The sequence below is a fragment of the Meles meles genome, chromosome 19 (genome assembly GCF_922984935.1).
Source record: "Meles meles chromosome 19, mMelMel3.1 paternal haplotype, whole genome shotgun sequence".
Classification (NCBI taxonomy): domain Eukaryota; kingdom Metazoa; phylum Chordata; class Mammalia; order Carnivora; family Mustelidae; genus Meles; species Meles meles.
In genome coordinates, this window is record NC_060084.1 from 42,373,773 (window position 1) to 42,386,674 (window position 12,902).

Here is a 12,902-nt window from a genome sequence, read left to right on the forward strand (position 1 = left end):
CCCCACCTGGTTGATTTATGCTTTCTTCCCAGCCACTGGGCTTCTCTGAGTGGGACCCTTGGACCACATTCTCCTAAGTTCTTTCAGACCCCTCTAAATGTTCTCCTGGAATCACACTTAATTATTAGTCTTAGAGTAATTTTGTTCTTGGTCTTTAAAATCAAGTTTTGGGCATGGTTCTGCCCTACATAAAATCCTCCACTACTTGCCTCAAGGTGAGCTTCAAGTTACCCAGGGCCTGGGATTCAAGGTGACCGGTGGTCTGGTGCCACTCAAAGACTGAGAGCTGGGCAGGAAGTTTGTAAAATTATGAATGGATGGACAGATGGATGAATGGAAGAAAGGATGGGATGGATGGATGGAAGGAAGGAAGGAAGGAAGGAGAGAAGGAAGGATAGATAAGTGGATGGATGGTTGGTTGGTTGGATGAAAGAAAGGAAGGAAGGCTAGGTAGAAAGGCAGGCTCGCTGTACAGATATCTTAGGTTAACACAATAGACATGGCATGCCCACAAAAGGCCCCAGGAACATCCAGAATTCAGTTCCTGCCATGCAACCAAATGTGGTCCTCCTGGGATCAGGGAAGAGGGGTTGGAGCGTGGTGGGTGAGCAAGAAAGTCATCTGAAAGAAGTAAGTGACCAGATGGCTCAAAGACAAATTCTTCCCAGCCCAGGTTCGTGCCTAGATACAGCACCATGCATCTCCTTGTCCCCTCGCTCCTGCTCCTTGGTAAGGACTGTGGCCTAGACTCGGGTTCTGGGATGTCTGTGGGAGCTGGAGGAGGAGGAGAGTTGGGGACGGTGGGGACAGGCAGGGGGTGTGTGTGTGTGTGTATACACTTCTCTCTTTGTGTACCTTCCTCTCTCCCTCTATCTTCAGAGGAGATTCATTATTCATTTGAAAGCTCTTTATGTCCCTCAATAATGCTTTTTGATCACTGTGGTGGGTTCCAGAATACTTGGCCTTCTCTGACTCATCTAAATGGAGGTTTGAGCACCCCCACACTCTCTACAGCTGGAAGGGGGCCTGCGTCTGGATTCCCTGTACCTACACAGTTCTCAGGGGTAAGGATGAGCTAGAAGAACTGATTGTGTACAGAAACTATAAATACGATGAAGCCACCAAGAACTTCGAGGGGCTCATTCTGTATAACAACACAAAGCCTTGGAAGACTCCTGATCCCCCAGGGAGGGTTCAGTTTCTGGGAGACCAAAGATCCAACTGCACCATACACATCAACCCTGTACTGGAAGAAGACGATGGCTGGCTGGGGCTGAGGATGACAAGGACGACTTCCAAATGGATGGAGAAAATAGACCTCAACATCTCTAGTAAGGCCCTGGGGGACGGGGGCCTCTGCCTCGGTTTTGGGCAAGGAGGGAGGTGGGAAACCCCCAGCTCCTGGGACAGGGGATGCAAACCAGGCTGCCTGTGGAGGCCAGGCAGGAGCTGCCAGTGAGTGACCCGGGCAGCCTGAGACAATGGAGCCCGAAGCCTGAGGACCTGTCTCTCCTCAAGCATTGAAACTGGCCCTCGGCTCCCACCCATGCTGGAATCTGAGTTCCAGGTTGCCTGATTTTTCTTTTTCTTTTTTTTTTTTTTAAGACTTTATTTATTTATTAGAGGGAGAGACAAGAGGACAAACGGGGGGGGGGGTGGGTGGCAGGCAGAGGGAGAAGGAGAAGCAGGCTTCCCGCTGAGCAGGGAGCCTGATGCGGGGTTCGATCCCAGGGCCTCGGGATCATGACCTGAGCCAAAGACAGATACTTAAGCCAACTGAGCAACGCAGGCACTCCTGCTTGTCTGATTTTTCAAGGGAGGATGGAAATCTGGTTTGAGTGAATCCTCCCAGTGCCTTAATATTGGCAATTCATTCTCATCAGGCCTCCATGTCTAGAAAAGACACTGGTAGGGGACGAATAAAACCTAGGCCTGGGACCTCCACCCCACAGCCTGTTTCTTCAAGTGCAGGGGCTGGAGGCCAAGCAGCCCTACACTGCGATGAGAGATGTAGCTTCAGACCGTCAGTCCTAGGGGTGGCTGAGCTGGGGGTTCCCTAAAGGAATGCCATGCTGGATGCCTCCCAGCACTGAGGCCATTACAAATGCAGGTCAGTCATCAGAGCCAGGAAAGGCATGGTGCCCAAACCTGGTAAAATTGCCCCAGGGCAGGGGAGCGATCTTGAAAATGTTTAGAGAGCAAACATCAGGGAAGGAGAACGAGGTTAAGTATAAAATATAAAACAGGATTCCTAAGGAGAAGCAGGGATCACGGGACCTTGAGCAAAAGTGATGCAAAGCAGAGAAAGGCAGGCCTGAAGAGAGAGGTGGAAGGGATTGGCAAGGGGGCCTGAGGGCTTATTTGGGGGCAGGGCATCTATAGCCAGGGGTGAGAGGCCAGCAGGAAGGCACCTGATCTCCCAGGCCTCCAGCTTGGCCCCTACTCTCTTGCAGAGAGCCCGCTTCCACTTCAAATTCAGCTCCCTCCAGAAATCCAGGAGTTCCGCGAAGTCACTCTGACCTGCTTGCTGAATTTTTCCTGCCCTGGGTACAATATCCAGCTGCAGTGGTCCCTGGAAGGGGACCCTGGAGGGTCCCTGAAGGAGCACGCCATCACCTCGACCTCCCTGACCACCCAGACCGTCTCCACCCAGAGCAAGCTCACCTTCCAGCCGCAGTGGATGCACCACGGCAAGAATCTGACGTGCCAGCTCTGGGACGGCAAAGCAGAGCAGATGCTCTCCAAGGAAACGGTGTTGCTAGATGTGAAGCGTGAGTGCCCCCCAGGGCCCCAAGGGAAGGATGAGGGTCTTGTCTCTTCTCCTCCACCTCAGAGTGTGCCAAGGGTAACGGGTACCGACACAGAAGGACGCGTAATGGGTCCGTGGACATCCATGGCTGGGAAAGGTCCTGCCAGGGATACGTCACTCCATCACCCCTGTTCTTAGGCCCAGTGTTTTGGGGAAACAGCTTTGTCTTAGCATCTGCTTTGGTCTAAGAGAATAACATAATATCCTTGAGCTATGGTGTGAATTTGAGATCACGTGGGGAGGTTTTTTGCTTCCCCTGGGTGGGGGGGGGGGCGCAGGGTAAGAAATGTCTTCACATCATTGTTTGTGCCTCATTCACTACGAGCCTCCTAGGTGCCAGGCCTCTTCTTGCCCACTGAGGAGCTAGCGCTGCAGCTGGGGAAGACAGACAATGACTAGATTTACAAAGAAATGCCGATCTTAAGGGTTGGCAGTGATAAGTGTATTGGGGGGAAGCAAAGCTGGGCTCGGACAGAGAGAGGGAGGCACAGAGGCCTCTCTGAGGACAGTGAACTTGGGCGAAGAGAAAGATTGAGGCAGGCAGCCATCTGCCAGAAGATTCCAGGAAGAGAAAAGAGGAAGGACAAAGGCCTGGGGGGGGGGGGGGAGCTCGGTGCATCTCCGTCAGAGTGAGGGGCCGGAGAGCCTCAGCCCTGTGTCTGAGGGGCCTAGGGGTAGGAAAAGAGGGCCAACGCCAGACCTCATGGGCGGCAGTGCAGTTTTGGATTTTAGTCTGCATGGGGAATCCACTGAGCAGTTTCAAGCAGGGGAGTGGCCAAGTCTGATTGACAGGATTAGGAAGAGAGCTGACTGCTGGTGGAGACCAGAACTCTGGCAACGGGTTATACGGTGGCGCACAGAGCAGAGACTGGTTAGGAGTCTGGTGACGGTCACCAGGTGCTTGGACCAGCCCCCCCCCCTTTTTGACAAGGGGGACAGCAAGTTCCGCCCACTCTCACCCACTGTGTATAGGCTGCTGCTTTATCTGAATCAAAGCCCTGCAACTTCCCCCCTACGTGGCACCCCCTGAGAAGTCTCCGCCCCCCTCTCCCGCTGCCCCTCTGCTCCTCCAGATGTCCCAAAGTTGAAGATTGAGGTCAGTCCTGAAGGAGCCAATGTAACAGAGGGAGAGTCTGTGACCATGACGTGCCAGGTCATCAGCAGCAACCCAGAGGCCCGGAACATAGCCTGGCTCAAAGATGGCACCCAGCTGAGGGAGCAGAAGACATCCACGCTAACTCTGTTCCCTGTGACCAAGAAGATGAGTGGAAAGTACCAGTGTGAGGCCTTCAATGATGTAGCCTTAGGACAGTCGGATGCAGTGGTCCTCCAAGTGTATTGTGAGCCTCCTGGGAGCTGGGAGCGGGGGGCAAGCAGGGAGTTAGCAGGGTGTGGAACTGAGGCCCTGGAGAGGTGAGCAACAGAGGCCTCTGTTCACCTCCCTCTTCCGCCTCTGCAGATGCTCCAGAACCTTCCAGAGTTGAGATCTTCTCCTCGCCAGCTAAAGAGGGGAATAAAGTAGAGATGACTTGTATGTCACTGGCCAATCCTCCTCCCACCAATTACACCTGGTATCACAACGGGGTGGCAGTGCCGGGAAGGACAAGCAAGAACTTCCAGATCCCAGCGGTCCTCCTCAGTCAAGCTGGGAAGTACTCGTGCATGGCAGAAAACAGACTTGGTCCTAGTCAAATTGGTCAGGAGACTGAGTTAGACGTCCAGTGTGAGTAGTCACAGGGTCTCTGGGTTCTAGCGGGAGAAGGAGGCAGGCCGATGGGGCGCAGGAGAGTCCTGGACGCCCCTGGCAAGCAGGGGGTCTCCTGACACGTACGCCCCTCGGGCAGGTGCCTCGCTACTGTTCCGAGTTGTATATCCAGCGCCAGAACAGGGTCTGGCTCGTGACAGGTGCTCAGTAGATGTTTGTTGAATGAATGATCAGCAAGATGCCAGGGCCCCTGAGGGACGTGGAGAACTTGCTGTCACTTAGACAGTGGTGGAGCTCCAGAAAGGGGCCTGAAGTTTTCGAGAACTGGAGCAAAATGTCTCACTGCCTCTCATCAGAGGTCGGACCCTGTTTAACACAGTCAATCTCGTCCGTGAGTCAAGCCTGGGACCAAGAGATTCCCTAAGTTGAGCCTTGGACCCTGGGATGTCAGAGTCTGAGTCAAATACTCACTCTGATGGGGATGCTCGAACCCTGAACATCTAGACAGTGGGTGTGTGAAGCAGCAGCAGCAGCCACATTTCCAGAGTGTTTACTCCTCTCCGAGGGCTTCATCTCAGTTCCTCCAGAGTGTTTACTCCTCTCCGAGGGCTTCATCTCAGTTCCTCCTGGCAGGGACTCTGCCAGGTCAGGTGCTCTTAGGATCCCATCTGATGGAGAGCAGACTGAGTCCCACAGCCCACCGTCACTCAGCTCTCAGCCCACCCGGCTCCAGGGCTGTACTTTTCCCTTCCCCCTCCCCAGTGAATGCCTGCACTACAGCGGACTAGCGCTGCGCTCCAGGCCCCCGCGGAGACCCACAGACAGGGCGCCTCTGCCTTGCACACACGACGCATTCTCTGCTTGGGCTCTGCTCTAGTCACCCAGCCTCAGACCACAGCCAGGGCTCCGGTCCTCGCACAGATGCAAGAGGGAAGCACAAGCCTTCCTTTGGTTGATTTAGGAACTGTGTGAATGCAGGGGATATGCTAGGGCAGGGGGTGGCGGAGAAGGCACCGGGAAAGTTAGCCTGGACAGCAGACTCTTCCTCGCCCATCTGTCTGGTTTTCTCCCAGATGCTCCCAAGGAGGTAACCACGGTGATTGAAAACCCCACGCGGATTCAAGAAGGAGATACTGTGACTCTGTCCTGTAACTACAGTTCCAGCAATCCCGGAGTTACCCAATATATATGGGACTTCCAAGGCTCTCAGATGAAACAATCACACGAGGTGCTGATAATTCAAAAAGTTGCCTGGGATACCAGGCCAGTCGCCTGTGCAGCCTGTAACCAGTGGTGTTCGTGGGCTCCCATTGTCAACCTGGATGTTCAGTGTGAGTGACCGGGCAAGGGGACCCAAGAGGTAGCCCCAGCTGTGATATGGGCTCTCAGGGTGAGGGGTCTGGGGCCTGGGCTGGAACCTTCACAGAGAATTAAGGGCTGAGAGTCTGGCCTCAGGGCCAAGGGGAGAGGAAATCATGGGGACAGGAAGAGGGAAAGGGACCCAAGAGGCCAGCCTGAGGCCCTTGCTCTCCAGATGCCCCCAAGGATGTCAGGGTCCAGCAGATCATCCCCTCTTCTGAGATTCGCTCCGGAGACCGAGTCCGCCTTGAATGTACCTTCTCAAGTAGCCGCCCCAGAGATGTCCGCTTCTTCTGGAAGAAAAATGGCATCTTTCTGAAGGAAGGAAAAGAACTGAGCTTCGACTCCATCTCTCCAGAAGATGCTGGCAATTACAACTGCTTCGTCAACAACTCCGTAGGTCAGACCACGTCTGAGGCCAGGACGCTCCAAGTGCTGTGTGAGTGCGTGGCGGGGGCTGGAGACAGGCCAAAGAGCCCGTGACCAGCTACCTGGATCCTGATTTTGCTTCTCCTTATAGATGCACCAAGGATGCTGCATGTGGCCATCAGCCCGAAGGACCAAGTGATGGAGGGGAAGAAGGCCGTTCTGACGTGTGAGAGCGATGCCTACCCTCCTGTCTTCCGGTACGCCTGGTTTGACTGGAAGAACCAAAATCTCCACCATTATGATCAGATGCTGAGATTGGATCCTGTGAAGATCCAGCACTCAGGCGCCTACCGGTGCGAGGCCACCAACCAGCTGGGCACGGTCCAGTCGCCCCCCAGCACCCTCACTGTCTACTGTAAGGCTCCTCCTGACCCCTCCTCCCCTGACCCCTCCCCCGCCGTCCTCCCCAGAAGATCACTTCCTGCTCCACACAGGCTCACCTGTCTGTGACTTCTCCCGACTCTCTCTAGGAGGGTTCCCTCTAGGGCTGCCCCTACCTGCCAGACATCCTGGGCTCTGTCTTTCTCTGTCTCGCCCCTGATAGGCTGCTCATCTTTATCTTGAGATTTCAGTCTTTTTTTTCTAAGATAAGGTAAAATAAAATAGCATGAAAAAGTAAATAATAGAAAGATACCTCTCCTTTCTTTCTCCCCGAAGGGCTTCAGCACTGGCGGCTGGTTGCATCCCCTTACAGAGCTATTCTGTACACGCACAATACCATAAGTAGGTCCGTGTCTATACACCCTCCATCACGCGCCCACGTCCCGGACGTTCTTTTTTTCCCACGTAACAATACCACTCGGAGACTGTGCTATATCCATGTGTGTACGGGGTACCTGAAGAATCTGGAAACAATAGGGAAGATATTTAATTGACTTTTTCAGATTAAACTTGGAGCTATGGCTTTAGATTTAGAGGGTCGTGGCCTGCAAAGCTGGATGCCTGAATGGGTTCTTTGGAAATGCGACATATTGTATAAACACCCATGTCTGGGGTCTCCACTTTGCAGACACCCTGGAGACCTGCCTTTTCCCCTCAGGGCTGCATTGTCGTTGTCTTCCCATGCACAGAAGAGACAAACCCTATCCGCCCGGTGCCTTCCCCACAGCCCTGCGCTGTCTCCAGCTCTGGTCCCACTGAAAGACAGTTGCAGGAGAAGTTCTGATGGCCAAGCGGCCGCTAAAGAAGTTGTAGCTTGTACTGCGTGTCCTGTGTGTGCCTGTGTCGGTCACAAAACAGGTGCTTTCCTGAGAGTTAGCCCTTCCCCCACCGAGGCCCCAGTGGGCAGGGGCCAGCTTCTCCCTTTTTCTATATCTTGGCCCCTGCGTATGGAGAAGTTGCCCAGGCAAGGACAGTGGCCACGCAGAGAAGCTGAGGATGCCTCCTGGGCAAATGCTGCAAAGCAGAGCTGGCCATGATCCAAGAGAGGCAGTATCCCCAACACATGGTCGCTCCTCCCCCCACCAGACAGCCCGGAGACCATCGGCAGGCGAGTGGCCGTGGGAGTGGGGTTCTGCCTGGCCACCCTCCTCCTGGCGTTCTGGGGAGTCAAGCTTCAGCGAAGGTAAGCTCCTCCCAAGGCCCACATCCTGGGAGGTATGTGGTATCCCTGATACCTTTCCCGGAGTGACTCTGGTTGGCCATCCTGGAGCACCCCCAGCATGCCCACTGCAAGGGGTCCTGTCCCCACTCCCCGATCCTCACAGAGCGGGGCTTTATTTATTAGTTGGAAGAGGATACGGAGCCAGCAGGGGCTCCAGGAAAGTTCCAGTGGCCAGAGCTTCTTTGTGAGGAAGCAAAAGGTAAGAAATGGAAAAAGATGACCAGGAGGGCAGACTCAGAAGTCAAGGGGAGACAAAGGGAAGGGGGGGATGCAGAGCATGGGGGGAAGGTCAGGGGTCAGAGGCCCGGGGAGGGGGACTCGGGTGGAGAAAGGAGTGGCGAAAGCTGAGGCCTTGTCTCTCTCCCAGGTTAGAAGGGCCCCGCTCTCCGAAGAGCCCCACTCCCTGGGGTGCTACAATCCTGTGATGGAAGATGCCATCAGTTACGCTGCCTTGCGCTTTCCTGCCGGCGACAATGACACACCAAGAACTGGGTACCGAGTGAGGGTCCCGGGATGGGGACATGTGAACCCGGGGAGGGCTGTGGGAGGAACAGCTCGGCTCGGGTCCTGCCTGCCCTCTTTGCGGCAGGCCCATGAGCCAGACTCCGCTCTGGGGTGCTCTCAGGGGCTAGGGGAGTTGGAAACAGGAAGAGTTCACGCAACAGTCTTCATCCGCGGCCATCCACCCACCCTCCTTCAGAGATGCAAGAACCCTGGAGACAGAAGGACCTTCTCCAAACACGGATGACACCGTCACTTACTCTGTCTTGAAGAAGTCTCGAGTGGTAAGGGGACTGGGCTGTGGAAGGAGGGGGTGCAGGGGGACCTGGCCTCAGCTGGGAAGGACTTGGCAGCCTCTGCGGTGGTAAGGGCTGATGGGGGGCGGGGGGTTGCTCAGACACAGGTGTGGTGGGAGCCAGGGCGGACGTCCCAGTCCGAGATGCTGACTGCAGCTAGCGTGGGGGCAAGAGGACTTCCGCTCGGGCTCTTGGACCCTCAGGAGGAGCCAGGGAGGGACGAGGCTGGGAATGCAGACTGGGAGGCCAGCGGCCATGAGGCCCACCTCACACCGCGTGGCTTTCTCAGGGCGACTATGAGAACGTGCTTCCGGACAGTCCAGAAGATGAGGGGATACACTACTCGGAGCTGGTTCATCTCGGGGTGGGGGAGCGGCCTCTGGCCCAGGAGGCGGTGGAATACGTCACCCTCAAGCACTGAGGAGTCACACCCGCTGGAGTAGAGGCACCGAGGGACAGGCCAGAGGGAGAGACCAGGGACCGAGGAGCTGGCCCCGCCCCTGCCGCTCAGCTGCAAAGCCACACAGCCTCCCTTCCACATCCAAGCACACGCACACCATCGCTGACGCCCCGGTCAGCGCCCAGAACTTCGTATGTGGCCCAGGGATGGGCCTCCTTCTCCACACTGGTGACCCTGACCTTCCCAAAGACCTTCCCTGTCCGCTCTCCTTCCCACTGGGAAAGTCGTCTAAACCCCGATCCTGCACTGCACACATCCCCCTGCCCCTTCCTGGTCACCTGCCGCCTACCCCCCCCACCCCCAAACCCCATCCCCAGTGGGCCGGTATCCCTGCTGGGGTCAGCTTGTTACTGTATTTTTTCCTTTCCCTCTCCATCCGTTTGGACCTCTCACCCCTGCTCTGAAAGCCCCACTCACTGGTCCTGTGCCTAATTTCTGCCTCTGGGGCAAAGCACATGGATAGAGCCGCTGTCCTGAGCTGGGTTCTCCTCCACAGGTCAGTGAGACATTCCATTATGCTGCTGCAGCCCCTCCCCATGGGGGTCTGGTGGGCTGAGACACACACTGGTGTGGACAGACGTGTAACACACACAGAGCTGCACAATAAAGATGGCTCAGATACCGCCTCAAAGAACCCATGAACGATTCCCGTCTGTGGGGTCAGAGCGAGAATGGGCAGATGCAGGAGGGCCTCGTGGGACCTGGGGAGAAGGGAAAGCGGTCGAGGCAACCTCAAGGTCAAATCAGCAGCCTGGGGAGTCCGTTTTGTCGTGTTGCAAAGGGTACGCTGACCCTGCAGGCAGACCAGCACAAGTCTGAGTCCTGACGCTTCTGCTAACAAGCTCAGTGATCTTGGGCAAGCTCACCAGCCCATCTGAGCCTCAGTTTCTTCATCTGCAAAATGGAGATGCCGCCACCTATGGGGCAGGCGGCTCAAGACAGGAAGTGAGGGCATATACTGGAGTCACTTATCAGAAACCTAACACAACAGCCCAGCGTCCCTAAAAACCAGATTGCCATCTTGTTTGCCGCTCTTGAAGAATGTAAGAAGGGGAACCCGATTCATCACTCGCAGCTCTTCTCAAAAGTCCCGCTGCCAAGTTTGGTCACAACCCGTAGTTGCCCAAGAACTTCTCGAAAGCCAGCTGCCTTGAGAAACCTCATCGCTTTCCTCTTGACCCACCGTCATCATTACCCGTTCCCTGTCACGTTCGCGAATTCGGACTTTCCAGTTCGGTCCAACCAGTTTCCCCACCATGTTCAGGTTTGACCTTTCTCCGCCTATTCTTAAAAGCAGAAACACGTGGGTAATCCATCATCAAAAGGACGCAAGTTCCTGGCCCGTGGTGGGCGCTGCGCAAATTCCACCTTCCTCCCCTGTGCTCCCTTCCCGTCTGCTCGAGACCGGAATCTGCTCTCTGAGAAGACGGTGTTCTGGTCATTCTTGGAATTATGCCAGAACAAGGCACTCGTTTCCCCACCAATCCACTTTGTCCCCAGTGTGAGTTAGCATTTCTGGAGGAAGGGGGATGGCAAGAACTGTCTCAGGGAGAAGGTAAGGGTTTAGGTTTTCTGTCTCTAGAATGAGGTCCGGGATCACTCACCCATTCAACTGTGTATTCAGCAAACATTTACCGAACACCTGTCAGCGCATCCGGTATAGAGCAGTTGTTGGGGGTACAAAGAAGAAACGACATCATCCTCATCGTGGGGACCTCTAGTCTAGGGTACCCATAAGGTTTTAGGGCATGATCCCCTCTAAGGAGCTGGAGGCAGCCCTGAACCTGGTGAGGCCCGACACGGTCTCCCTGGCAACCAGCAGGTGCCCTGCCCTCCTGTCCGAGCCCAGCTGCCGACATTAACCTACTTCGTGACCAACTGACCGAGAGAGATGTGGCTGTCAACAGGCCAACAGAATTCAGACAGCTCCGAAGCCAGGGCCTCCAGAATCCAGGCAGCAATCCACACGGCCCCAGATCTCCCTGTTCTCTCAGGGCCCAGACAACCAGCCATTCGTTCACTTACGGAGCCCTACTATGGACGCAACAAGCAGACAGAAATCTTGGGCCTCGCTGACCAATATCCCAGCAGAGGAGCCAGCAAATCTGATATCACAGGCTCATGAATGCTAGGAATAAACACAGTGAAGATGAAGACAGACTGGAGTGGGGGAGGGGCCCATTTGGAGAGGGTCTGAGGAAGGCCCTCCGCGGAGGGGACACTGGGCAGAGACCTAAGCCGGCAGAGGCATGGGGCTGAGGCAGAGATCTTGAAGATCCAGGGTCTCCCCTCACACCCTCCTTTTCTCTTCTTCCGAATGCTTGTTCCAGGAGGTAAAATGGCCCTTCTTTTGACTTTTCCTGGGTTCTGTCGGTTTCCGAAGACAAAACACTAAACACAGATGGCAAGTTCTTCTACAGCCCAGGGGGAGGTGTTGGACCACCTATGTAGGACAGGAAAGGGAGGCAACCAAGACTCAGTTGAGCGAATGAAGTAGAAAGAGCGGATCCAATCCTGTCTTTGGAGGCCGTGGTTGATATGCTGAGAATCCCTTGCTGCCTCCACCAGAAGCCTGGTGGGGAGCACTTCGGGAAACCACTAGCGAGGCTCGTTCTGGGTGACGCGGAATCTGGGAGAACGTGGCGGCCTGATGACTGACACACACACCCAAAAAAAAGTCCAGAGAGAGGCTGTGTTGTCCATTTGAGGGAGAGACAGACAGGCAGAGAGAGAGAGACACACAGGCATAGTCAGAGACAGAGAGACAGAATCATAGGAACAGGCTGTGGCCATTTTAAATCCCACTCGGGTCTTCCTAGAGAGGCAGGGTGATCCCAGTAGGGAGGTAAACAGCTAAATTCTGAGAGGCTGAGAAGAAATCTAAGCAGGCAGCTGGAGTCTCGCACCATCCATGCTTTAGTGAGAGCCGCTCAGTGTCCCTCCAAGTGCCCCAGAGAGAAGCCTGGCACTTTAGTGCCACCAAAGGAGACCCATCCTTTGTCTGTCCTCCTCCCCATTCCTGCCAGCACCAGAAGGCAGGGTCAGAAACTACTGCCATTGAGCCAGAGGGCAGAGGAGAGGGAAAACCTTCTCCTCCCAAAACATGCCCACAGCCTGTCGCAGAGGCAACACCTTGGAATGATGACTTCATCATCCCCACATCAGTCACCAGATGGACATGGTGCAGGTCACCCAGGCTTGTTATCTATGAGTGAGCGCTGCCCACTAGCCAGGGCCTGCCCGTGGGCTCATCCGGGAGGAGAGAAGACATTGCCCAGAGCAGGTCTGAACGGGCTGGGATGCGTTGGGATTGAGCCGTGCTCTGGTCGTACCCCAACAACCCTGCTCCTTTAAGGGACTAGCTACATACTCCTGCTGCCTAGGGGAAAAACCCTGGTTGCCCCCCTGCCCCTTCCTGTGTTTGCATCATCTGTTTGGACCCTCACCTCCTTGTCTCAGCTCCTGCTCGAGATGCCCCATTAGCTGCTCACCCAGGCTGCCGACGCCTCGGGCTAATGGCCTGCCACCCCGCCCTCCTCTCCCTTCCGGCTCACTGCCCATCCTGGACACCCTCCCTCAGCCCGGCCAGGGGGACTCCTGAGCCTCAGAGACATCTGGCAATGCCAAGAGGTGAGTCCCTCTTTCTGTGGCTCCTCTCTCCATGGCGATTATTCCCCCAGACTCCTCCCTTTACCCACTTAGGGTGCCCCCAAATTGGCTAAGGTCATTCGTTTTGGCAC

The 12,902-nt window shown here is 55.4% G+C and overlaps 1 protein-coding gene across 3 annotated transcripts; it reads left to right on the forward strand.

The window, feature by feature from the left end:
- The first annotated feature begins 668 nt into the window (after positions 1 to 668).
- CD22 (CD22 molecule) lies at positions 669 to 9,796 on the forward strand. 3 transcript variants are annotated; one of them, XM_045988669.1, is made up of 13 exons: positions 669 to 729; positions 954 to 1,331; positions 2,454 to 2,771; positions 3,883 to 4,149; positions 4,269 to 4,532; positions 5,588 to 5,845; positions 6,049 to 6,312; positions 6,394 to 6,657; positions 7,770 to 7,866; positions 8,029 to 8,104; positions 8,273 to 8,397; positions 8,606 to 8,690; positions 8,992 to 9,796. In XM_045988669.1, exons 1-13 carry the CDS (start codon positions 696 to 698, stop codon positions 9,121 to 9,123), a joined length of 2,562 nt encoding a protein of 853 aa, XP_045844625.1. In that variant the 5' UTR covers positions 669 to 695; the 3' UTR covers positions 9,124 to 9,796. The 3 variants fall into 3 exon arrangements, with proteins under 3 accessions (XP_045844625.1, XP_045844626.1, XP_045844627.1); XM_045988670.1 differs by lacking the exons at positions 8,606 to 8,690; positions 8,992 to 9,796 and adding an exon at positions 8,531 to 8,575; XM_045988671.1 differs by lacking the exons at positions 3,883 to 4,149; positions 4,269 to 4,532.
- The last annotated feature ends 3,106 nt before the right edge of the window (positions 9,797 to 12,902 follow it).